Source organism: Boleophthalmus pectinirostris, unplaced genomic scaffold, assembly GCF_026225935.1.
Source record: "Boleophthalmus pectinirostris isolate CB_2022bp ecotype Guang Dong unplaced genomic scaffold, ASM2622593v1 HiC_scaffold_21, whole genome shotgun sequence".
Taxonomy (NCBI): Eukaryota; Metazoa; Chordata; class Actinopteri; order Gobiiformes; family Gobiidae; genus Boleophthalmus; species Boleophthalmus pectinirostris.
The window spans coordinates 24,323,482-24,348,029 of record NW_026571175.1 but is presented as its reverse complement, the minus strand read 5'-3'; the positions used below and the strand labels follow the sequence as shown (position 1 = coordinate 24,348,029).

The 24,548-nt window shown below is 37.3% G+C and overlaps 1 protein-coding gene across 1 annotated transcript in view; it reads right to left on the bottom strand.

Annotated features, from left to right (window-relative positions):
- LOC110168868 (focal adhesion kinase 1-like) overlaps positions 1 to 24,548 on the bottom strand; it is a 61,201-nt gene that overhangs the window by 20,281 nt on the left and 16,372 nt on the right. The window contains 7 exon segments of the mRNA XM_055157201.1: positions 2,009 to 2,065; positions 13,937 to 14,001; positions 14,485 to 14,515; positions 15,443 to 15,560; positions 17,025 to 17,132; positions 17,653 to 17,730; positions 17,871 to 18,011. Of these exon segments, the coding sequence (XP_055013176.1) occupies positions 2,009 to 2,065; positions 13,937 to 14,001; positions 14,485 to 14,515; positions 15,443 to 15,560; positions 17,025 to 17,132; positions 17,653 to 17,730; positions 17,871 to 18,011 (598 nt within the window).

Sequence of the window (24,548 nt, the reverse complement as noted above, 5' to 3'; positions counted from 1 at the left end):
ACAACACATTCTGGCATCTGGGAAAGTACGTAGCAGTTTGCCCACATAACAGAAAAATAAGTACAGTAGTAAGTCATAATCATTTTGTTTTTCTTCAAAAGCCAATAACAAATTAAAAAGTACCATGCCCAGAACACGAAGTACAACATTTACTTTTGCGTAACTACTGATACATATTTTAAATACAATGAAGCCTAAACATATGATCCAGCTTAAACATGCACTGTGTAACTTTTGTGGTAGAGGGTCTACGTAGAAATGTTATTGTTTTGCCACAGTATGACATTAAGCGTATTTCCATGGTAACGGGCAAGTAACACCGCCAGGCCAAGTTACAGTTCAGATCTGTTGCCCTGCTCACAGTTTGAATGCATCATGTTTGTCATTGACCTTACGAGCTATGAAAACACCTGTAATTTTATTAAAAGATTCAAGTTTAATGCCATACTGTGGAAGATTCAAGACAAAGCGATATCATCTCCAAGACAATACAAGCAAGTGGCGGACCCTCCACCGCAAAAGTTACACAGTGCACCTTTAACAGTGCGCTATAATGAAATGTTTTGAAATGAAGTACAGACAAATTTACCTGATTTATAACACATTTTAATATGTTTGATTTAAAGGTGCATTGTGCAACTTTTCTGGTGGATAGAGATGTTAGAGATGTTATTGCTTTGTCTGGAATGTTTCACAGCATGGCATTAAACCTTTCTAACTTCATCTATCTATGACCAGACATGTCAAACTCAGGCCCGGAGGTCAAATTTGGCCCATGATATAATTATATTTGGCCCGCGAGACAATATCAAATATGTATTAGAGCTGGTCCGCTGAGTACAGATAGGCTTTAGAGACATTATTTAAATTTTTTTTATTATCCTTGTTCTGGATTCAATGTTTAAGCAACACTATTATTACACATTTATTTTAATAAGAAACGGTTTAACATTACATATCTCGAAAGAAGAGAAAACATGCAGATGCTGTTGAAATTTTTCTGTAAATATTTAGTTTGGCCCACAACTTAGGCTCACTTTGGCCCTTTGTGAATTTGAGTTTTGCACCCCTGCTCTAGACCAAACCAGACCAAGTTACAAGTCAGATCTGCGGAGAGGCAACCCTGCTCACAGTCAGAATGCCTGGTTTTCTGGGTATTTTTGAGCAATAGAACCACCTGTAATTTAATAAATGTAAAGTAGAGCTGTTTAATTAATGTCATACTGTGGAATATTCCAGGCAGAGCAATGACATATCCATGGAAATAAGCAGGTGATGGACCCCCAACCAAAAAGTTACACAGTGCACCTTTAAATTACTGTTTTGTTTAAAATTGCATGCATTTTTCACATACATTTTTTAACAAGTTTTTCGATGTCTAGAAAGCAGCTAATAAGCACAAGGCATTACACTGAGACTTTTACCTTCGACAACTCCATAGCTGACTGTGTAGGCAATGGGAAAAAGAGGAAGAGGAGGTTGAAAAGAAGAAGAGGAAGAAGCAACTGTAGGAAATATCTCAGAGACACATTAAAGACACGAGGCATTTTGAGTGTGTTACCATGTGTGTGCTCACATAAACCACAACTGTATATTTTACCTACAGACTTTATATTACACATCTGAAGCAAGCAAAATGTGACAGGCTAGAAGCTGCATATTTCAGGAGAAGAGAGGAAGAAGAGAGCAGAGTCCAGTTTCAGACTTGGCCACACAATCAAACAACCCAAAAACATCCAAATTTAAATTGTGGTTCAGTGGGACAAAGCCACCATTACTTACTTACAGGCTTTGACCAAACTTTGAAGACAAAATTATGAAATCAAGTTGGAGAAAATGAATGGTTTGGGTAACGAGCTTGACAGATGTAGTGTTTTTAAATGTGACCATCAAAAATGTTGCTTTAAGTCTGTCCAATTGGCCTGGAATCGATTAGCTGTTCTTAAATTCAATGGAGCTCTTTAAAATAAGTTTCTACAGTATATACTTCAATATTTGTATGACTTACTTGAGGGCATGGTGTATGTATCCTCTTCATCAACTATCTCTGCATAGTCGTCAGTTTCTGCAACAAAAAGATCAAGTTTACAATCAAAATAACTTTATAACTGCAAAGAAAGAAAACAAAACATCTCTACTGCAACCCACACTAGTCAAACAAAGCTACACTGAAGTACACTGATGTAAAAATGTGTTCTTCCTAAGCTAACAAAGTCCACACTAGCGTAGCCTCTTGGTTTTTCCCCAGTTTTGTAGCACACATTTGGCTCGGCGTGTCAGCTGTGCTTGTGTTGTGAGAGAGCAGAGTCTGGAGCCGCGCCAGGACAGAAGGAAAAAGGCTTTACAAGTGAGAGAAAGAAACTAGGAGATTAAAGTGCCATGACATGTTGGGCTACTCATTTGACCAAAACACAGTTAAGATCATTTAAGATTTAAAATGAAATGTTACTATTTTTTTCCAGTTTGTCCAATTTGTAGGTTTCAAATTGAATCCTAGTTGTAAATTGTCACATCATGATAGGTGTTACCTAATAACCAGGATGTAGTCTAGGCCAAAACACAGACATTTTCATTTGACAAATTAAAATACAAAAAACAAACACCTTTGTTTTGATGAAATAATGTTCAGAGTATCAGAAAAATGTGTTTCTCTTGTGAAAATGGTGACAAATTTTTGGACAGAATTCTCCCCAGTAAAGGTGTGCAAAAATATCGAAATATCAATATATTGTATTGTTTAATGTGATGATACAGGATCAATATCAGGGACTGCTGTGTCGATATACTGGCAAGAGTGTTTTTTGGTATATTTTGATTGATTGATTGCATTTATATAGCGCCTTTCAAGATACCCAAAGCACTTTACAGTTCATTATTCAGTCACTCCACACTCATTTTACTCACTTATTTTACAGCGCTACAATTTTGTTGCTTGTTCAGAGAAAGGAAACTCGTTTTGAGGAATAAAATGTTTGTGTTTCATATGAATTTTGCACAAGAAGTGGTTTAACAAAGACTTTTAGTATCACAGCCATCATTTAGACATTATTATTTTTTTATTAAACCATATTGAATCAATTTAAAATATATCGTACTGAAACAAAATTACACTATATCTGCAACTTCTTAATGATACCCAGACCTAGTCCCCAGAGTGACATCTTCAGTGTGGGACTCTTTAAACAGAACTCACTACTTCCTGTAATTTTCCAAAAAAATTGCCACTTTTCTTCACAAATTGCTTCTTCATTGGTGGAAAGCTATAATTTATATATACAATAGGTATTAGAACACCTAATTAAGTAAACATTATACATGTCATATGCACTTTAATACGGTTTATGCAGGAGTAAAAAGTAATAGTGATTTGATAATAGACTCTTTGTGCCAGTTCAAGGCTTAAATATGTGTAGGGCCTTGCATTATAAAAATATATACACATTTACTTTATCTAGAGCTGCACTGTATAGCGCAGGGGTCGCCAACCTGTAACTCGGGAGCTACCAGTAACTCACCAACCCCTTCCAAGTAGCTCACCGTGGGATTTCTGAATTACATGTCTTGTGCTGAATAAGTAAAATTTGATTATTTAAATACCATTACTATTGTACATGTATCATTTTGATGCCTAACTCTGTGCACTAAGAAATTAATAATGGTTTATTTTTTATAGGCATCTACCTGCACCTCATCTATGGCTCGCTGTGGCTCTTATATTTACTCAATTTCTTGTGAATGCTAAAACTAGTAGCTCTCTGACATTTTCATTTTGTAAAAGCAGCTCACCGGAGGAAAAAAGTTGGAGACCCCTAGTACAGCACAATCAAATCAAGTTGGCGCAATTATCAAATAACAACCACCGTAATTATTTATAGTAGGAAAACCTCTGCAAAGAACTATTTTTAAAACCTTTTTATAAATAGAAAATATGTTGTTATACCTGTAGTTTAGACCTCTACAAACTGAAATGTGTGGAATTCTTGTATTTGTTTATTAGTTCATATTTCAGTCTTTTCTAACGTTTACATCTCTTTGTGCTGTTTAGTTTTAGGAAATTAAACATATTTTGCACAATGAATCACTATTATAATACTTAATAATTTTCCAAAATTCGTAGCCCCACTGCAAATACTCTCAATGACACAAATAATTGTAAAAATACATGTTTAGTTTTTATATGCCCGTGTTCTTGCCAATACAAAGCTCCTATTGGTAGAATTATGAAAGAAGCAGATGGCAGCATTTTGGATCCAATCTGTGCATAAACAGACACTTAGGTGGAAGAAGTCTGTCCAGATGTGAGTATTTAAATAAAGTGTTGCAGAATCAGCTGTTGGAGAGGAGACCTGAACAGCTGTCTTCCCGAACGCAGCCCCCCAGAAAAGTGTTTCACATGGGATTTATTGGGCTCCGTGGAACGCATGGCCAAATCGATCAGGGAATCTAAAGCTGCTGATGTTAGCAACACACATTTTCTCACAAGAGCCTCCTGCCTCTGCCGTCATGTGAACACAGACACTTGGTGCTTATTATAGAGCGATTATGAGAGCGGATTATAGTAGTTAGCGTTGCGGAGATTGAGAAGTAATTGTATGGTAAATGATGATGAGAAACAGGACGCTATCGCACTGAATACAGACAGAACCGGGGAAGCTGACGGGGGGGATAAATTGGTCTGTTGTCCGTCTTAGGGGCCCAGAATTGGACTCTTCCTATTTATTAATATTAGAGGGGGTCCCATGTGAAGCTTTTTGCCCCAGGCCCCCTAATTTCTGTTGACAGGCCTGGATAAAACAGTTCTTAGTTTTGAGTTCTTGCAGTACTAATCTGAGTAGTCAAAGGAAGTCGGAGGCAGAATTTTGAGAATAGTTTTGGGGATTTTTCTGAAGTATTCTGAAGAGATTTTACAATTGAATTTTTGTTTCCTAAATGAAGATTCAGTTTACTTTCAAAACACGCATAAAGAAGCATTGATTTTGGGAATAGACACAAAAAAAATTTATTTCAAGCATGTTTGTAAGTGTTGACCAACTTTACACCCCATGAAGACATGATGTTTAGTCTCTAAAAGAAAATGTATCTTCTAATTGAATTGAAGCTGACACAATTTGCTATTTGTGATCTTTTAAAACGATTATATTGGGTCGAATGTGATTAAATTTAAGGCCCCATGTTACATTATTCTCTAATCTGTGTTATAATGTTGTTTCCTCATTAAAAACATACCTGGAGTTGTGTTTTGTTTCATTCACACATTTTAACACGCACACACACACGGCATATTTAGGCTGAGTTCTTCTCTAAAAAACAGAAAACACTCTGTTCCACCTTGTGATGTCATGTAAGAAGTGCTCCGCTGTGTGTTTAAACTAAATTCACCATCTCGAGACTTATTTCAGTGATTTCAGACCTGGAATTGCCAACCTCTACTGAAATAAAGTTAACGTGAAAACTGTCGTGGTGCTTCCTGACATCACAACGTGGAAGAGAGCATTTTGAGATGTAGACAGACTAATAATGCTAACTAATAATGTGTGAATGAAACAAAACACAACTCCAGGTATGTTTTTGAGGAGGTAACAACATTCTAACATAAAGCAGCTGACCTTTTTCCTCCAGAGAGCAATCTTTACAAAACAGAAATGCCAGAGAGCAACTCATTTTAGAGGGTCGCAAAAACTTGAGACAATTATAAGAAAGAGGGCAAGCCTTGGTGGACGGTTAGATGTCTTTAAAACATAAACAATTATCCATTTATTAGTGCACAAAGTTGGGCTTCAAAATGATACATGTACAGTGTTTATAGGCGGGTATAGTTCTCTGGCTTAAAGAGTCCAGTGTGCATAATATAGGACCTTTAATCAACCTTAATGTTATATCCATGCCAGTGCTATAAAGGTAAAATGTTTTCCCTGCACAGAAAAGTCAATTTACATGATTGGGACTGACACAAACTATAGACTGTGTTTGTAACTCATTTGGACAAACAGTATAATCATACAATAATGTGAGTGGTCTGTCTTTTCTGGTTTTAGCCAAGAAATCACGTTTGTGTGTTGTGATCTAGTTAGCCCGTTATAGCCAGGAATGCACGGCTTTCAAATTCAGCAAGGCTCCACACCAAGCTCTGAGTGTGCACATAATACACGTGTGCTTAAAAGAAAACACTGGAAGGATACATCACAAATTTGGCCTAATCTAGAGCTTCTGATTGTATATAAAATGCATTTCATGGTATAAATCAAACCTTTTCAGCCCAAAATACAGGTTTCCAAAGTACAGGTATTTCCAGTGGTGGAAGAAGTACTCAATTTTGTTACTTAAGTAAAAGTACAGATACAGAGGCAAGATGTTACTCGAGTAAAAGTATCACATGAAAAAAATAAGTAAAACTATTAAAGTACCTCTTTAAAAATGTACTTAGAGAGTAAAAAATAAAAGTATTTTGCAGAGAGTTTTAGAACAAATAAAGGATGAAATATTGTGATTTTGTTAATGAGTTTGGTTGATTTTAAGTGATTCAATTTAAAGTCTAGCTGTTTTTGTTTATTTGTGTGTTTGGTTTGCTCAAAGATGAGACGTTAACTCAAATTAAATGTTCTAAAAATAAGTCTCAGCCTTTTCAGCAGGTCTCAAACCATAAAAAGTACACTCTACTTTTTGGAGCAGAAAGTACAGATACTTTCTCTCAAATTCAGTGAAGTAAAAGTAAAAAGTATCCACTGTAAAATGTACTTAAGAAAAGATACTTACACATTTTAATTAAATATTGTATTTTCACTTTTGTACTTCATTACCTTCCACCACTGGCTATCTCAGATCTAAACCAGGGACTATAGCAGGACTAAATCAGAACTACAAACTAGGACTGAACCAAGATTTAAAAAAAAGTGCTACAAACTCAAACTAAACAAGCTCTACAGAAGCAAAGTGGGTCACTACAGTCACTACAAAATGCTCACAATCAACAGTACCTGAACCATAACTCAAGAGTCACTGATACACAATACGTCAAAGTGTTAGACAATGTAAAACTTTGACTGTTAGTAGCACATGTAAAAACTACTACATTTTAGTAAGCAGCTACAAACAGGAGGAGCCCTCTTGTCCAAACATCCACCCACACACCAAAACACAAGCTTTAGATGGAAAAAAAAATACAAGCATGCAGAAAAAACAGAGCATTGATAAACAATAGTTGAACTTTACCATCCCCACTGAGGTCTTCTGCAGCAGAGTCCAGCAGAGCATGCACGAGGAAGAGGAGAGAGAGAGAGGAAGAGGGAGAGGAAGAGGGGGGAGAGACAGAGAGAGGAGCAGAGGAAAGAGAGAGACAGAGAGCGAGAGAGGAAGAGACGTAACATGGGCAAGAGAGAAAGAGAAGTGGTTAGAGCATGAAGCAGTTTGGGGCAAAAAGTCTGCAGAGCCAAAAAATTCACCAAGCAGTTAGTTAAGGAATTTAAAACACATTAGTTACAAGTGCTGCATGAAAGCGTAGTTAATAAACAAAAACACAATTCATACGTTTGTGAAAGACATTCAACTGTCATGGTAGACCACAGAAAAAAATAGTTTCATATTTTAAGTTTTGTTTTGACAGCAGAGGGTCATTACAAAATAAACAAAACATAAGCTTCACACGTAAAACACTTTAATTTAATTTACTTGTCAAAACTTCGTAACAGAATAGGGATATTTCATTATATCTGCCACAGAGTTAAACCAGTGGAGAACATGCAAATAGCTTTGAAGGCAATGTTACAGACCTCAAGAAAATACAGCAAAATACAGCAAAGTTTGGACGTGTTTGGGGTATTACAAAATTTGCTGGGACATGGACAGACTATTAAACTGTACAGTGATTAAGAATGTACAGGAATAAAGATGGTAAGACCTATACGTAAAGCACAGTTATAATGTTTAATTTTTAATGCATTCATAAAGTGGAAGAAGTTATTTTGGGATTTTGCCTTTTCCTGCGCCTATGTTTTTATCTAGTGTGCCTTTTTTTATTATTATATGTTATATAAGTGCAAAATAAAGATAAATAAACAAATATACAGCCCATAAACCATGTACGTAAAAGCCCAGGGTTAGTGAATTTTTTGTAAACAATGTATTATTACTTGGCAAAGTGATACTACAAAGTGAGAAAACTGAGAAAATGAAATTGTTTTTCAAATAAATTAGAAGTAAAGGTTAAGTCCTTCTATACCCAAAGGACACATGATTTTAAAACCAATATCGATTCGGGTCAATCAACGTATCAGAGGTGGGGACTTGCACGTCGTGACTTGGACTCGAGTCAGACTTGAGTCACTATTTTTAGGACTTGAGACTTGACTTGATAAAATGGTCTAAGACTTGGGACTCGACTTGGACTTGAAAGTCAATGACTTGGGACTTGACTCGGACTTGAGGCCTGTGACTTGAGAAGACTTGAGAAGCACTTTTAAATCTGAACTCTTTCTATTCTGACTGTAATGATTCACTCTAAGAGCTTGTCAAAATATTTAAAAAGGAAAAATTTGCATTCCTACAACTCTTATATACTCACATATAAATATACTATGATTTTTAAGTTCAATTTATCTTATATTTGATACTTTGGTGTAAAGACTTGAAATGACTTGAAGCTCAGAGCAGACGACTTGGACATCACTTGGACTTATGGGCCAGTAACTCGAGACTCGACTTGGACTTGCCTGTATTTGACTTGGGACTTGACTCGGAATTGAGGTCAAAGACTTGGGACTTACTTGAGACTTGCAAAATGATGACTTGGTCCCACCTCTGCACCATATTATCTTTGCTCTGTTTTTTCCTTACAACCGCTTTTATATTGCTCAGATATTATATTACTTATACCATTTTATTTTATTTTTGCTTGTGTATTACATTTATATAATTGTCTCTTATTTGACACCAGTCTCTTGCTACTTATTTAGAATGTATAATTACTGTTTATATTTTCTGTCTTTGTTATTATATTATTGTGATGTGTGAGCTACTGTGTCCAAATACATTTTCTTGTGGATCAATAAAGCTTGTCTAAATTTAAATATATATGGAACAGCCCCTTTGCAGCCATAAATTCATACAACATTAAAAGAATTAAATAAATTGTGTATCTACCTTTTGCATTCGATAATAAAAACTTGACAACTTCTCAAGTCATAATAAAGACATACATTATACATTATTACACATTAAAGCTATAAATATAAATATGATAAAAATAATACCACAAGTTCTTCTTATTATTATGTCTACGGAAAACACAAGAGAGGATGAGTCACTACAGTCACTATGAACATGATTCAAGTTGGGATGAGAAATACGCTGAGAGACTGTGGGGCTTCCCTAAAGTGGCCTGAATAGTTCTGCTCTTTCCATTTCCTTTTTCCTATATTATTAAACACAGCTCCTCGGATATTTGTGCCTCCGGACTCCTTTTAACCTCACAACAGTCTGGGCAGTGCACGGTCCCAATACAACCACAGCCCTATTGTTTTTAGACATTCTGGGTCTAAATGAGAAATCCGTCCACAATAATATGAAAATAACAGGGGTTTTATTTTCTAAGGTGCTGGAGTCTCTGTGTGCTCCAGCCTGTCCTCATAGTGCATCTGATTTGTGTTTCTGAACAGGAAAAGAAAATGGAAATAGAAGAATGATTAAGATCTGTGTATCATTCGTTCATTCGTTTTTCAATATAAAACCAAAAAGTAAGAAAACGAAAAAACAACTATTTTCTTCATTATTGGTCTCCAAAACCAAAATGAAAAAACTGATAATGATTCATGTTTTCAGTTTTCAATTTTGTATTTCAATGAATAATGGAAAAAACTGATAACGGACGTTTCCTGTTTCCGTGACTTAAACTGCAATGCTGGACTGAACCAGGACTGAACCAGGACTAAACTGTTTTTAGTCCTTGTCTGGTCCCAGTCTAAGTCCCGATCTCAGTCCCGATCTGGTTCCGGTCTGGTCCTGAACCTAGTTTAGTCCTGGTTCAGTCCTGGTTCAGTCCGGCATCGCATTTTAAGTCACAGTAACGGGAAATCATTATCCGTTTTTTTCATTTTGGTTTTGGAGACAAATAATGAAGAAAATAGTTGTTTTTTTCATTTTCTTCTTTTTGGTTTTATCTTGAAAAACAAATGATACACAGACTGATTAGATAAAATATGCCTCTATGTGTACACAGTGGTTTACATCCTAGATAATTTCCTTTTATTTTATTTATTTATTTAAGTTAAAAGCTCAACTGTAATCTTTACTACTTTACGCCATTTTCTGATCGATGTTATAATGTTGTTTCCTCATCACAAACAGCCAAACATGAATGAAACAAAACACGACTCCAGGTATGTTTTTATGAGGTAACAGCATTATAATGTGGTTTAAAGTTTATAAGAGTCAATTTTGTGTAATATAGGACCCTTGCTGTGGATTTTCAAACCTTTACATCAGGATCATCTCAGCAGCAACAGAAAGACTTCATACTGATATTGGCTCAGAAACCCATAACAGACCATCCCCACAAAATACATGGAACCTTTCATTGCATTGTTTTGTTTTCTTTCATCTTTTATTGATTGGTCTCCAGTTTCGACCTTTGTTATATCCATATTTTAAACCAAGTCTTCTTATTTAATCCCACAAAGTGTTTGGTAATTTTATGTTAGCCGTTTGCTGCGTGTCACATTTGGGAACAAAAAATGTGTGGAACGCTTTGTGAAGGTTTCATAACAACATCACAGCTGTCCAACAGATCCGGCATTGTGTTCTGCGTGATGAGTATGTGAGGATTAAACAACGATGAGCCGTGCGTTATGCAGTTTGATACCATGACCACAAACTGAAATGTCTCACCTGTGAATGTGAGAAGCTTTTCACTGTCTCAAATATCATCGTCATTTTAGTGTTTTAAATGAAGCTGTGTACGGTAATGACCAATATAATCAACATCCTGTTTGTAAGTGTACTGCAAACATTTTAAATTACATAAACAGTTCTTTTTCTTGTTGTTTAGTCGACCGAGTTAATGTTCCAATAATATTTTTAGGGTTAACTGCAGCCAAACCATCCAGTTAGGTTTAAGTTAACACACAGAACCTATCAGTAGCTGAGAGCACAGTTTAAAGGGGCACTATGTACCTTTTTCTGCTGGAAGGTCCACTATCTGCAACATTCCAGGCAAATACTGCAGAGGTGGGACCAAGTTGTCGCTTTGCATGTCTCAAGCATGAGACAAGTCCCAAGTCAAATACAGGCAAGTCCAAGTCGAGTCTCGAGTCACTGGCCCATAAGTCCAAGTCAAGTCCAAGTCGTCTGGTTTGAGCTTCAAGTCATTTCAAGTCTTTAAACCAAAGTATCAAGATTTTTTACAATTTATATGACTTTTAAGATAAATTGTACTTATAAAGTCATAGTATATTTAAATATGAGTGTTTATAGAGTATATAAGAGGTGTCGAAATGGAATTTTTTCTTTTTTAAATGTCTTGACAAGATCTTAGTGTGAATCATTACAGTCAGAATAGAAATAATTCAGATTCTCAAGTCACAGGCCTCAAGTCTGAATCAAGTCCCAAGTCAATGACCTATAAGTCCAAGTCGAGTCCCAAGTCTTAGACCATTTTATCAAGTCAAGTCTCAAGTCCTAAAAATAGTGACCCAAGTCACGACTTGCAAGTCCCCACCTCTGATACTGTATATATGACAAGCAGAGTATGGTATAAATGTTTAATGATAGTAAAAATCTATGAAAAAACTCATAGAATAGAACCTCTCCACAGAGCTGGCCTGGTTTAATGTTATTTGAACATTACAGGCGAAACATTACCCATCAGACAGAAAGGCTTCTGACCTTCCACCAGAAAAATTACACAGTGCACTTTAAATTAAGCTTTGTTGTGATGTGGCAGATTAAGCTTAATTTTTTTTCTTTGTCTTAATAGAGCTGTACAATACTGAGAAGTCTTTTCTTTTTTCCTTTTTCAGTATTAATAATATAGTGCTTAAAAAGGAACTCAAAACCAGGGATCAGCTGGGTAACAAAGCATTTCAGTTTCACAGATTTAATCAAAATGCAACCACAGCTGTTTTATTTATTTTGCCACTAGAAAAATGCATCTATGACAACAGATGCTCCAGTCCAGCTTTTTCAGTGCTGGTACTGATTACGATACTATAGCTTTAAGTGTCTGTCCATTTCTGATATCAAGGCATGTCGACAGAAATTTGGGGGCCTAGGGCAAGAAGCTTCACATGGGCCCCACTCTATATAGGAAGAGGGTCCAATTCTGGGATTCTAAAACCCGAGGACCCGGAACAACAGACCCGTTTGTCCCCTTGTCTACTGCTGTACTGATATCAAGTAATTCCAGTGCAGATGCTGGCACCACCTAGTGCCTCCGCTCAATTTCATTTATCTCCAGCAACTAAGTCAGTAATTGAAGTTCACTAGACGTAAGAACCCCGGAAGTTGTAGACCGTGCATCGGCCAGTCAGCAAAGAGTTGTACAGTAAACAAAGCGGTCGAGATGGATGAAGACGAAGCCATACATTCTGAGTTGGCAACGATTCCCGAGATCGAGGATTTAGAGCTGGAACAAAGAGAATGTTTGGTGAATTTGATCAAGGGGAAAGACATTATTGCCCTTCTTCCTACAGGATTTGGCGCATTACATATGTCACGACCAAATAGCACCGATTGGTTAAATAAAAAAAGTACCCGCCTACCGTCGAGCGAACAATCCTAATGCTATGAAAACAGCATTTATATCATTGAAACAAAAATAAAATAAGATCCAAATGGGCTATAGAGCTGTTATTTATCCTTAAAGTAAATACAGAACAGCTCTGTATTAAATAAAAATGGAAACATAATGAGACTTTCTGGGCCAACTAGGTCCAGTGAATATTCTCATTACATTAAAGGTTCATTGTGTAACTTCTCTGGTCCGTCATCAGCTTGTTTCTATGGATAGGTCATTGCTCTTCTTGGAATGTTCCATAGTATAATATTAAACAGCTCTACCTTACATTTATTCAATTACAGGTGGTTTTATAGGTCAAAAATGCTTAGAAAAACAAGCATTCTGACTGTGGTCTGTGATCTGACCTGTAACTTGGTTTGGTTTGGTCTCCATGAAGACAGAAAGGTTAAATACCATACTGTGAAACATAACATCTCCATGGAGAAAAGCATTTGACGGACACTCCACTAGAAAAGTTAAACAACGCACCTTTAAGTGTCCAACTAGGATATCAATTTAACCGATATTTGGAAGCCGATACTGGATCCAGTATCAGACATCACACCGATGTCTGATACCAGTTTTGTGTTGGTGCATCCCAATCTATAACTAAACCTACATGTGAAAACTAAAAGAAAGAAATGCCAACCTCCTTGTTGACATGTTGATAACTTGATATAATAGTTGTAAAACGTGAAGTGCAGATGATATTAGAACACTTCATTGCCTACAAATTCATCTCTATGCACTCTGATGAAAGAAACACTAAGAGTATTTCATATTTTCAACGATGTGAGCCATTTTGTTTTTTCCATTCTTGTTTTGAAGTGTTTTGAATCTGCCACATCACAACCCCATGCACGTGCTCCTCCGCTGAACCCCTGACGATACCATTGGGAGGAGAGTCTGAACAGAAGACAAAGGGGAGGAGGAAACGCCGCGCCCTGGTTGGTTTAGGAGGCGGTGACGTCACAAAATCTTCAGCAAATCGGACGACAGAGAGAGAGAAGAGGGTGAATGGATGGACAGATGAGGTAAGGAAGTAAACAACAATAGCAGATGGGACAGTGAGAGGAAACACATGTCAGAGCAAGAGGACAGAAGACAGGCAAGCAGATTTTGTGGCCTGGAAAAACAAACTAAAGAGATAATATTTGAAACGCAACTCACCGGAAACTGAAATCGCTCGTACTCCACTTCTGACTGCTTCTAACTTTTTCTCATTATTGGACAACCTATAATAGAAACAACTAGTAAAACGCTCATTCAAAAAGCTAAAAAAAAATCCCACACTTTTCAATGAATCCCAAAGGAAAAGTCAGTAAGGGAAAAGTTAAGTTATTTGTCCTTCTGCTGTTGCCGTAGTATCTGCTCGTGTCAGGGTTGCTCCACTGTTTCTTTACATTCACAGTGGACAGAAAGAGAGAGAGAGAAAACAGCACAGACAGGAGGAGGAGGAGGAGACTGTGAGTGTTTAAACCAACCCAAAGTGGAAAATATTTGGCTCCTAAACTTATCTCCTTATTTGACCACAAGCAGAGACAGTGTGAGGCATTTATGTTGAAAATACAGCAGAAGTAACGCTAGGATACTTCTTTAAAATACAACATGTGAACTAAAGATGAGTTTGGATCAGAATGTTTGGGAATTTTACCCGTACAACGTGGGCGGATTTCAAAAATAAGTACTACTATGTGGAGTTTATGTGGTGTACTTACTTCGGAATCGATGGCAGAGCTCTCTCTCCCTCTAGAGGACAAAAAGATAAACACAATGGAAATCAATATGAAAATAAGTCAACACAAATCAAGGAAAAACAAATGCTTAACTAAATGAACATATAGGAGGATATCTGATCCCATGAAACTGAAACATACTTATTTTTCAAACTGTAAAATGCCTAAAACTAACATTTCTTCCCTGGCACATTTTCTTTAAAGGGTCCATATTACACTATGTATGCTATAATGTTAATGTGCAATAAAAACTGTTCCACCTTGTGATGTCATGTGGTAATACAGGAAGTGCTCCACTGTGTTTTTAAATCCCATACATCTTCACTAGAATAATTTGGATAATTTCAGCCCTGGAATTTCCAATCTCTATTGAATTAAAGGTAAAAGGTACTGTATGTGTTAACTTGAAAACTACTTTGGAGATAAAGACAATAATAAAGTGTTGCTCAAACATGTGTGAATGAAACAAAACACAACTATAGGTATGTTTTTTAGGAGGCTACAACATTATAACATGGCTTAAAGCTCACAAGGTCAATTTTGTGTAATATAGGACCTTTAAATCCATATGCATTATCTAATAAGAACAATTAAAAACTATAATTATTACAGATAACTTTTTTTCATTATAGGGTAAATAATCATTTTGCATAAAAAAAAGAATGTGTAAACCATTTGATTATATAAAACAATTGGGGTAGGACATTATAAGTTGTTTTTCAAACTTCATCCTACTCCTTTTGAGCACCAGGTCCCAAATATGTACATGTCCATATCTTTGTTTTAGTTTACTTTTTTGTTAGTGTTGTTGATTTTGTTTTACCTTGCTCAAACAGACAAAAAAAAAAAAAAAAAATTATGCATACAAGTTTAGCTAGTTTCAATGTTCTCACTTTAATAAGGGACGTTTTAATATTATCCAGCACTATAGATGTCGTACCTTTCTGAACACGGACAATAAAGGAATGCGTTTCCATGGATATGAGCCGGCAGTAACCATCGATCAAATCCGCCAGGTTTTCGGCCGTGGTGAGAGAAGCTGTCGTCACCGTGAGAGGCTGCGGACATCCACAAAATGCAAAAGATAAGTAAGTAAAAGAACTCTCAAACTCTAACCCAAAAACAGAGGGAAATGATTGTGTAGCATGTGTGCTTCAAAGTCAGACCAAAGCTTTAATGAATTGTAGAGGCTGGCAAAGAGGTGACGAAAACTCTCACTAATATGAGGAATGCACGTATGTTTACCTACGCACCGCAAGGAGGAGCTGAGGTATTTATGCTATGATTAAAACAATATCTTACAAGGCCCATATTACGCTGTTTTCTAATCTATGCTATAATGTTTCCTCATCACAAACAGACCTGGAGTTGTGTTTTGTTTCATTCACACATTTTTAACACACAAATCCTGCATATTTTTGGTTGAGTTCTTTGCTAAAACACTCTATACCAGGGATCTCCAATCTTTTTCCTCCGGTGAGCTACTTTTACAAAACGAGTGTCAGAACACTACTAGTTTTTTGCGGTCACAAGAAATTGAGTATATATAAGAGCCACTGCAAGACTTAGATGAGGTAGAGTTAGATGCCTATAAACATGAACCATCATCCATTTATTAGTGCACAAAGATAGGCATCAAAATAATACATGTACAATGGTAAAAGGTATTTAATAAATCCACTTATTCAGCACAATACATGTAATTCTGAAATCCTTTGGCAAGCTTTAGAAATGGGTGAGCTACAGGTTGGAGACATATTTACAAAAATTATTTGGATAATTTCAGCCCTGGAATTGCCGATCTCAACTGAACTAAAGATAAAAGGAGGCTGCTAACTTGAAAAACTACCGCTTCATGATATCATAAGGTGGAAGAGAACATTTTAAGCTTTGGAGATTTAGACACACTAAAATTAAAGGTTTACTCAAACGTGTGAATGAAACAAAACACAATTCCAGGTATGTTTTTAATGAGGTAACAATGCTGGAACATGGCCTAAAGATCACAAGAATCCAGTTTGCTTAATATAGAACCTTTAAAATACACTGACAATGTATGAAGAATGTGCGAAGATGTGAATGTGAAGTTCAAATAATCAAATTCAGTCATTTCTAGTCATCAGTCATCAAGCTTCAGTCATTTTTGAGAGGTCTAAAGTCTGTTTTGTCAGTAAAAACGTGGTTTACAGTTCAGACTTCTGAGAAAGACTGAGTGTTTTATGGGCATTCAAAGAAAGTCAGCAGAGTTCAAGGAATTGATGTATTATAGTGAGATCAAACAGAATCAAATCTGAACTCAGGATTGATCAGTACAAAGAAAAAAAAAGTGATTTTTTTTTTCTCATATAATGCCATCTATACTACACTAAATCTTTTAAATGTCTAATGAAATACAAGACAAAACACAGCTATAGGTTTGTTTCTGATGAAGTAAGAATATTATAACATGGCTTAAAGCTCACATTAATCCATTTTGCCTAATATAGGACCTTCAAACAAATTAAAAGTGAAAACAACAATACCTCTGCAGCTCCGGCCACATTGAGCTGGATCATGCCTTTGCGCTCTTTCTCCTCCATACTCGAGTACTGGATGGACTGCACCTGGTTAAAGTTGGCGAGATGTGTGGGCTGGAGGGGGGAACAGAAGGATTAGAAATGTGTTTAAGGTCTCATTCTTCTGTAAAAATCCTCTATTCAATTTCTATATTGTGATCATTTCAAATAGGGATGCATACTGGGATCTCATACTGTATATACCTGTGCTGATACTGAAAAATGTGCTGTATTCGATATTGACGTCCAAATATTGCCTGGTTGGACGTATGGATTTATGTAATAAGAACATTTATTGTCATAGTTTGTCCAGAAAGTCTCAGAATGTTTGAACTTATATTTACGCAAAGCTGTTCTATAACTTGAGCTGTAACAACTACAGAACAGATTTGATTTATTTTGTTTTTGTTGACAGGAAATACATACATTTTTCAGTCTCTGCACTTGGATCTATTGATACCAGCAGATACTTGAACCCAAAGTATCGGAGTAAATATCAAAACTGGAAAAGTGTAATTGGTGCAACTCTAATTTCCAAAATAGTTCCTACTGCCACCAATATGTAAATCAGGATATTAAAAAACAATGTCCTCACCGTGGATCCTTTATCAGTGAGGTAGCTGATCCCCTCCTCTGGCCCAATAGCCAACTCCACCTGGATCACCCAGCTGGACTGTAGAAGAAAACATTCATATTCAAAAACATGTACCACAGTTTGAAGTTTAACAGAATTGTAGTAACACGCAGGGCCCAAAAGAGGGCAGCGTCACTCTAGTTCAGCGGTTTCATTTCACACATGGGACAAAATCTTACCCCGAGGGCACATTTGAAGCACTCCTTGTCAAAGCGGTGAACTGGAGCCAGGATCTCCAGAAACCGCATGATGCACTGCTCGTCATTGAGATTGGCCACCTGTTTGAACGTCTGCTGAATTAACTTTCGAAGTGTTTTAGCCTGGAGAAATTAAAAAATAAAAGATAATAACAGTTAGAGATATATTCAAACATGCTTTAAAAGAAATAATGGACAAAAAAGTGTTAATATTTTGCTTGGGGGCCAGGGCGCAGGACCACGCAGGCATTGACTGACTAATAGTCCACCCGGTTACAATCAAATGGACCACTTAATTCCAGAGGTGCCGAGAGTTCAGATCAATACTTAACAAAGCCTCATTCACTACTCAATTAAACAACTCTGGGTCCATTTGTAACTATATAACAGCACTTTCATTCAAGCAGCAATAAAATTTTACAACCTGACTAAGTTTTTCGACCTGTTACGATACACATACTAAGGCAAAAACAATTAAAGGAGTAGTATGTTCCACCTTGTGATGTCAAGTGTTAATACAGGAAGTGCTCCAGTGTGGTTTTAAACTCCAAACACTTTCACTAGAAGCATTTGGATAAATTCAGCCCTGGAATTTCAAATCTGTACTGAACTAAAGGTCAAATGTAGCTGGTGGAACAGAGCGTTTTGAGCTTTGGGGATTCAGACAGCCTAGTAATCAAACACGTGTGAATGAAACAAAACATAACTCCAGGTACGTTTCTGATGATACCAGCATTTCAAGATGGCTAAACACTCACAATAATCAATTTTGAGTAATATAGGACCTTTAGGACAACTCAAATCAATAGTCTACTGTATTTTAATTACTGTTTAGATAAGTGAAAGTAAAGTATATGTCTATGTTACTTGTAAATAAATATTACAAACATATTTCCACTACATACATGATATATTAAAAGTTTCTGAGTTTAATCCAGACATACAGGTCACTGGTGCATTCTACAGATGCCCCTCACTATAAATAGTTCTTCATATAGATTAAGATTAGCGCAGATTAAGAGCAGAGCGGGTTTAAAAACACAGATTTACAGTTGTACAGTGTATTAAGGGCATGTGACCAAAGTAAATGAGCCTTTTCACAGTTCACAGTGCAGAGTTCAGAGTTCTCCAATGGATTCATGGACAAAAAAAAAGTCCTAATTAGTCACTGCATGGTCTAAAAAGGGCTCTTCATATTCACAATTTTAGACAGCACAAAGTTATAGCTGTTCTTATATATATTTCTCTGGTAGGCAAATCTACTTTCAAGTCTTGGTTGACATGAGTAGGACCTGCCTCATAGCATGCATTCCTTTTAAGTCAGATGCCCTGGCTCACTCACACACAAAGAGTACAGCAGCTATACAAAACTGTAATATATAGTAGGTATAGTGAGTATTTCTCTGAGAGTATGTTTGTTAGCCTGGCTGGTTCCACCTAATGCCTCCGCTCAATTTAATTTCTCTCTAGCGAGTAGGTCAGGAATCAGAATACACTAGACAGTTTGCAAAAACCCTGGAAGTGCGAGTTTGGGCACCAGCCAATCAGCAAAGAGCCAGATATTCTGTGTTGGCAAAGATTCCCGAGATCGAGGATTTAAAGCGAATTTAAAGAGAATGTTTGGTGAATTTTATCAAGGGGAAAGACGTTATTGAACTTCTTCCTACGGGATTTGGGAAAAGCTTAATATACCATTTGGCCCCCTTTGCAGCGCATTACATACGTCACGACCAAATAGCAGCGATTGGTTAAATAAAAAAGTACCAACCTACCGTCGAGTGAACAAATCCTAACGCTGCGAGGTCAGATGGTTTCCACAAAGTGAAACCGGCTGATGAATCAAGCTATATGTTTGTAGGGACATTTTTACAACCTCAAATAATTGTTATAACTAACCTCCCTGATTTCATTACTGATAACTGAAAGTCTAACGAAGCTGTAATGTTTTTTCCTACTTTCTACATTTTATATACAAACAAAAGACATCAAATATATGAAGTAAGATATATGGAATTATGTAGTAAAGAAAAAAAAAAGTCAAGATAATTTTAATATCACTGCCAGTAAATGCAACTATAAATACTGAAAATGAATAATATGCTAGAGTAAGTACAAAATTGGGAGTAATAAAACTGACTTATAAGGAGTCAGGAGATGGACAATGCCCCTCTTTGTCTGGTATCTGAGTTTGATCGTCACTTCCTGATTCCAGATAATTACACCAAAAATGTGCTCTCATCTAAGGCCATTCCTGCAGTTTTGAAATTCCTCCACATCCATACACACACAAACAAACACTCTCCCAAAGCTCTATGGAAACAAGGAGATGCCCACCCATCCTGAAGGACAGGAAGTGCACAGGCCGTTGCTATGGAGACAAGCCAGGCAGTTATGTCACTTCACTGGGGCTTTTTTTTGTTTGTTATTTATACTCAAACAGTTACACATACACTACCAGTCGAAGGTGTGGATACACCATCTCATTCAATGATTTTTACCCCTTATTTATTTTGTAATTTGGTTCACATTTGTAATTAAAAAACACATTGTAAAATTTTGACTGTGAGTGGGGTTGCCTCTCCACAGATCTGACTTATAACTTGGTCTGGTTTAGTGTCCATGAAGACAGAAAGGTTTGATACCACTCTGTGAAACATTTTCAGACAATTTCATTTCTAGTGGAGGGTCCGCCACCTGATCTCCATGGAAATGTTACTGCTTTGTCTAAAACCTTCCACAGTATGGAAATAAACTTGATAATCACAGTGGAGACAGGTGAATGGTCAGATCTATGGAGAAGCAAAAATGTATACTTTTTAAGGTGTTTTTAAGCTATAAAACACCTGTAATTGAACAAATGCAGGGGAGATTTGGTTAATGCCTTAATGTGGAACATTCCATGCAAAGAAATAACATCTCCATGGAGACAAGCAAGCTTAGAAGTTACGTATTGCACTACAGAACGCTGTAGTTGTGTGGAAGAGATACTAAAATTCCATGACTTTTCCAGAACTTTCATTGAATTTACACTGACATTTTCAATTTCCATGACTTTTCCAGGATTTCCATGACTGTGGGAACCCTGGATTTAAAGATGCCAGTGTTTAGTTCATTCTTTTTACACTATGGGGGAAGGTTTTAGAATATGTGGGGGCCACTGTCGTCTCTTCTATTAACGGAAAACACTGTGGCAGGACATATGATTGATCAAACTATGATTACTGAGAGGTCAAAGGTCGATTAACCCAAACCTGGGGACCAGCTCGTCAATATAAACGAACATATTCTGGTTTTCTTTATTAAACTGGCCTCGCTCTAACATCAGTCACAGTTTACTACCCCAGCCATCTGCTCCTGGGTCCCTGTGTCCACTGTGAGCACATGTGTCAGTCCATTGAGAGAGAATAATCCCATTAAAGGACTACCCCTCACTTAAAACAGCCCGGGCCACACCACGTAGATGACAGCTGTGCCCTCCATCTCTCCCTCTCTCTCTCTCTCTCTCTATTTCTCTTTTTCTCTTTGCCCCCTCCTCCTCTCTCTCTTTCTCTCTTTTCTCTCTCTCATTTTCCTCTCTCACATCTTTTCCGTCCTTCCTATCCCTTTCAACCGCTTTCTTTTTTCAGTGTCTCTCTCCTCATTCCCTCTCCTTTCCTTTCTTTCTCTTTACCCCCTTCTTCCTCTCTCGCTCTCTTTTTTCTCTCCCTCACTCCTCTCTTACTCTCACTCTCTCTCTTTTCTGTCCTTTCTATCCCACTCCATTACAGTCTTTTTCAGTCTGTCTCTCTCCTCATCCCCTCTCCTTTCCTCTCGTTCACTTTGCCCCCTTCTCCTCTCTTGCTTCTTCTCTTTTTTCTCTCCCTCACCTCCTTTTTACTCTTTTTTTCCCTCCCTTGACCTACTCTGCCTTTCCCAATCCCCTCTCCTTTCCTCTCTTTCACTTTGCCCCATCCTTCCTCTCTTGCTTCTTCTCTTTTTACACTCTCTTACTCTCCTCTTCCTCACCTCCTTTTTCAGTCTTTCTTTTTCTCTCTCAACCTACTGTCTTTCTCCTCATCCCCTCTCCTTTCCTCTCTTTCTCTTTGCCCCTTCTTCCTCTCTCGCTCTCTCTTTCTTTTCTTTCCCTCACTCTCCTCTCTCATATCTTTTCAGTCCTTCCTATCCCTCGCCTCCTTTATCATTATCTCTCTCTGTTTTCCCCTCTCGACCTACTGTCTCTCTCCCATCCTCTCTCCTTTCCTCTCTTTCTCTTTGCCGCCTCGTATGCTCTTGTTCTTTTTTTCTCTCCCTCACTCTTGCCTCTTGCATCTTTTCTGTCCTTCCTATCTCTCTTCCTCACCTTTTTTTCAGTCCTTCTTTCTCTTTCTCTCTCAACCTACTGTCTCTCCCAATCCCATCCCCTCTCCTTTCCTCTTTGCCCCCCCGTACTCTCTCATTCTCTCTCTTTTTTCTCTCCCTCACCTCCTTTTTTCAGTCATTCTTCTCTTTTTCTCTCTCAACCTACTGTCTCTCTCCTCATCCCCTCTCCTTTCCTCTCTTTCTCTTTGCTCCCTTCTCCTCTCTCGCTTTTTTCTCCCTCACTCTCCTCTCTCACATCTTTTTGGTCCTTCCTATCTCTCTCCCTCTCCTCCTTTTCTTAGTCTTTCCTTCTCTCTTTTTCTCTCTAGACCTACTCTGTCTTTCTCACCGTCCCCGCTCCTTTCCTCTCTTTCTCTTTGCTCCCTTCTGGTTCTCTCTCTCACTCTCCTCTTACATCTTTTTCTGTCCTTATTTCTCTCTCCACCTACACTATTCCTACAGTCTTTCTTCTCTCTTTTTTTCCCTCCCCATCTACTCCGTCTCTCTCCCCACCCCCTCTGATTTCCTCTCTTTCTTTCTCAATCTCGCCTTTCTCTTTTTGTCATTCACCCTATGTCTCTCTCCTCCTCCCTCTCTATTCCTCCCTCCATCGCTTCAGTGCCACAGAAACACCAGATGTGCTCCTCTCAGCGCTGGACACCGAACAGCTTTAAACCAATATTATGTTCACTCAGGACACGACCCTGAACAGTAACAGAACCTCGTCTGTGTTAGGACTTAATCGTAACAAAAGGAGGTCAAAAAAAACATCTATTACTAGAAATTTATTAACTTTTTAATAAATATAGACACTAGAAACTTGACTTCTTAAATTATTTAAACAGATGAGCAGATCTTGAGCCAGGTTTGGTCAGGAATACTACAGCTGGATGGAGGATCTTTTCTTTTCTCTTTTATTTTCAGTCATCTTACACACAATATTATATTATTTTATAGTGTTATACAAGTGTATTATGAATAATATCAATTTGGTATATAATACGCTGAATCTTTTTTGTCATTTATCACATAGGCTACAACATATTAACAGTGGTGAACGTAATGAAGTATCAAATCAAAAAAATCTAACCAAACTTAATTTATAGAGCGCTTTTCATACAAAAATGCAACACAAAGCGCTTATGTAGTAAAGTACTGTACTAAAAGTAGTAAAGTACATACTTGCTTTTCTACATTTGAGAGATGGTACTTTCTAGTCCACTATATTTTTTTAACTAGACTGAAAGAAAAGTATTATTATTATCGTTTGAGAGCTAATGAAAAGGCTGAGGGCTTTATTTTTAACACATTTGTAGTCTGAGCAAACAAAAATACACAAAAAATTTAAAACAGCTAGAAAAAACTTGATTCAGTTGTTTCTGCTGAACAAAATTCAACACAAATCTGTATCAAAATCCCTACATTTGAAGCTTTATTCGATCTCAGAATCTGTGCAAAATACTTTTTACTCTTTAAGTAAATTCTTAAATGGGTACTTTAATACTTTTAGTCGTTTTTTTCAAGTGATACTTTAACTTGAATATTTTTTTGCTCCGGTATCTGGGCTTTTACTCAAGTAACAAAATGGAGTACTTCTTCCACCACTTCCTAGTATTTGCAGTCGTCCCCCCTTTTATATTATATAGCCTCATGTAATAAAAAAACACAGCTGAATATTTGCCAAAGGACCAACCGCAATAAGACCGATGGGCAGTTGACATATATCCCGTCAGTCGAACATGACAGACAGAGAGGGGCTCGTGTGCACCTCCTCCTCCTCCTCCATCCTCCCCCTCCCTCCTCATTGTGCCGGTAAAGAAAGTGGGTTTAGACATGACCCCGAGGTTTCACCCATATTCACGCTCATCTCCCTGTGCAGAGCAGCTGTCGCCCGCCCGCTGACACGCACAACTCTGGGGGTCAGTGGGTCTTTCTCTTCATCAAACCTGCTCCAAACAAACCGGCCCCAGAAACACGTGCCATAAATTTATCACTGACACACACTCCGCTCATTATGCAAGGGCCCCAGGCAGCAGACCCCAACAGCTAATGATAGTCCTAAACTAGGAGTCAAACTATTTTAGATACCAAAGATTAAAGATTTCTGATTCATGTTATAATGTTGTTTCCTCATCAAAAACAGACCTGGGGTTGAGTTCTTCTCTCAAACTGTGATGATATAGGAAGTGCTCGACTGTGTTTTTAAACTCCATACACCTTCACTAGAATAATTTTGATGATTTCAAGCTGGATACTGCCGATTTCCACTTAAAAAAAGGTAAAAGGAGCTGTTAACTTGAAAACTACCACTTCACGAACAGA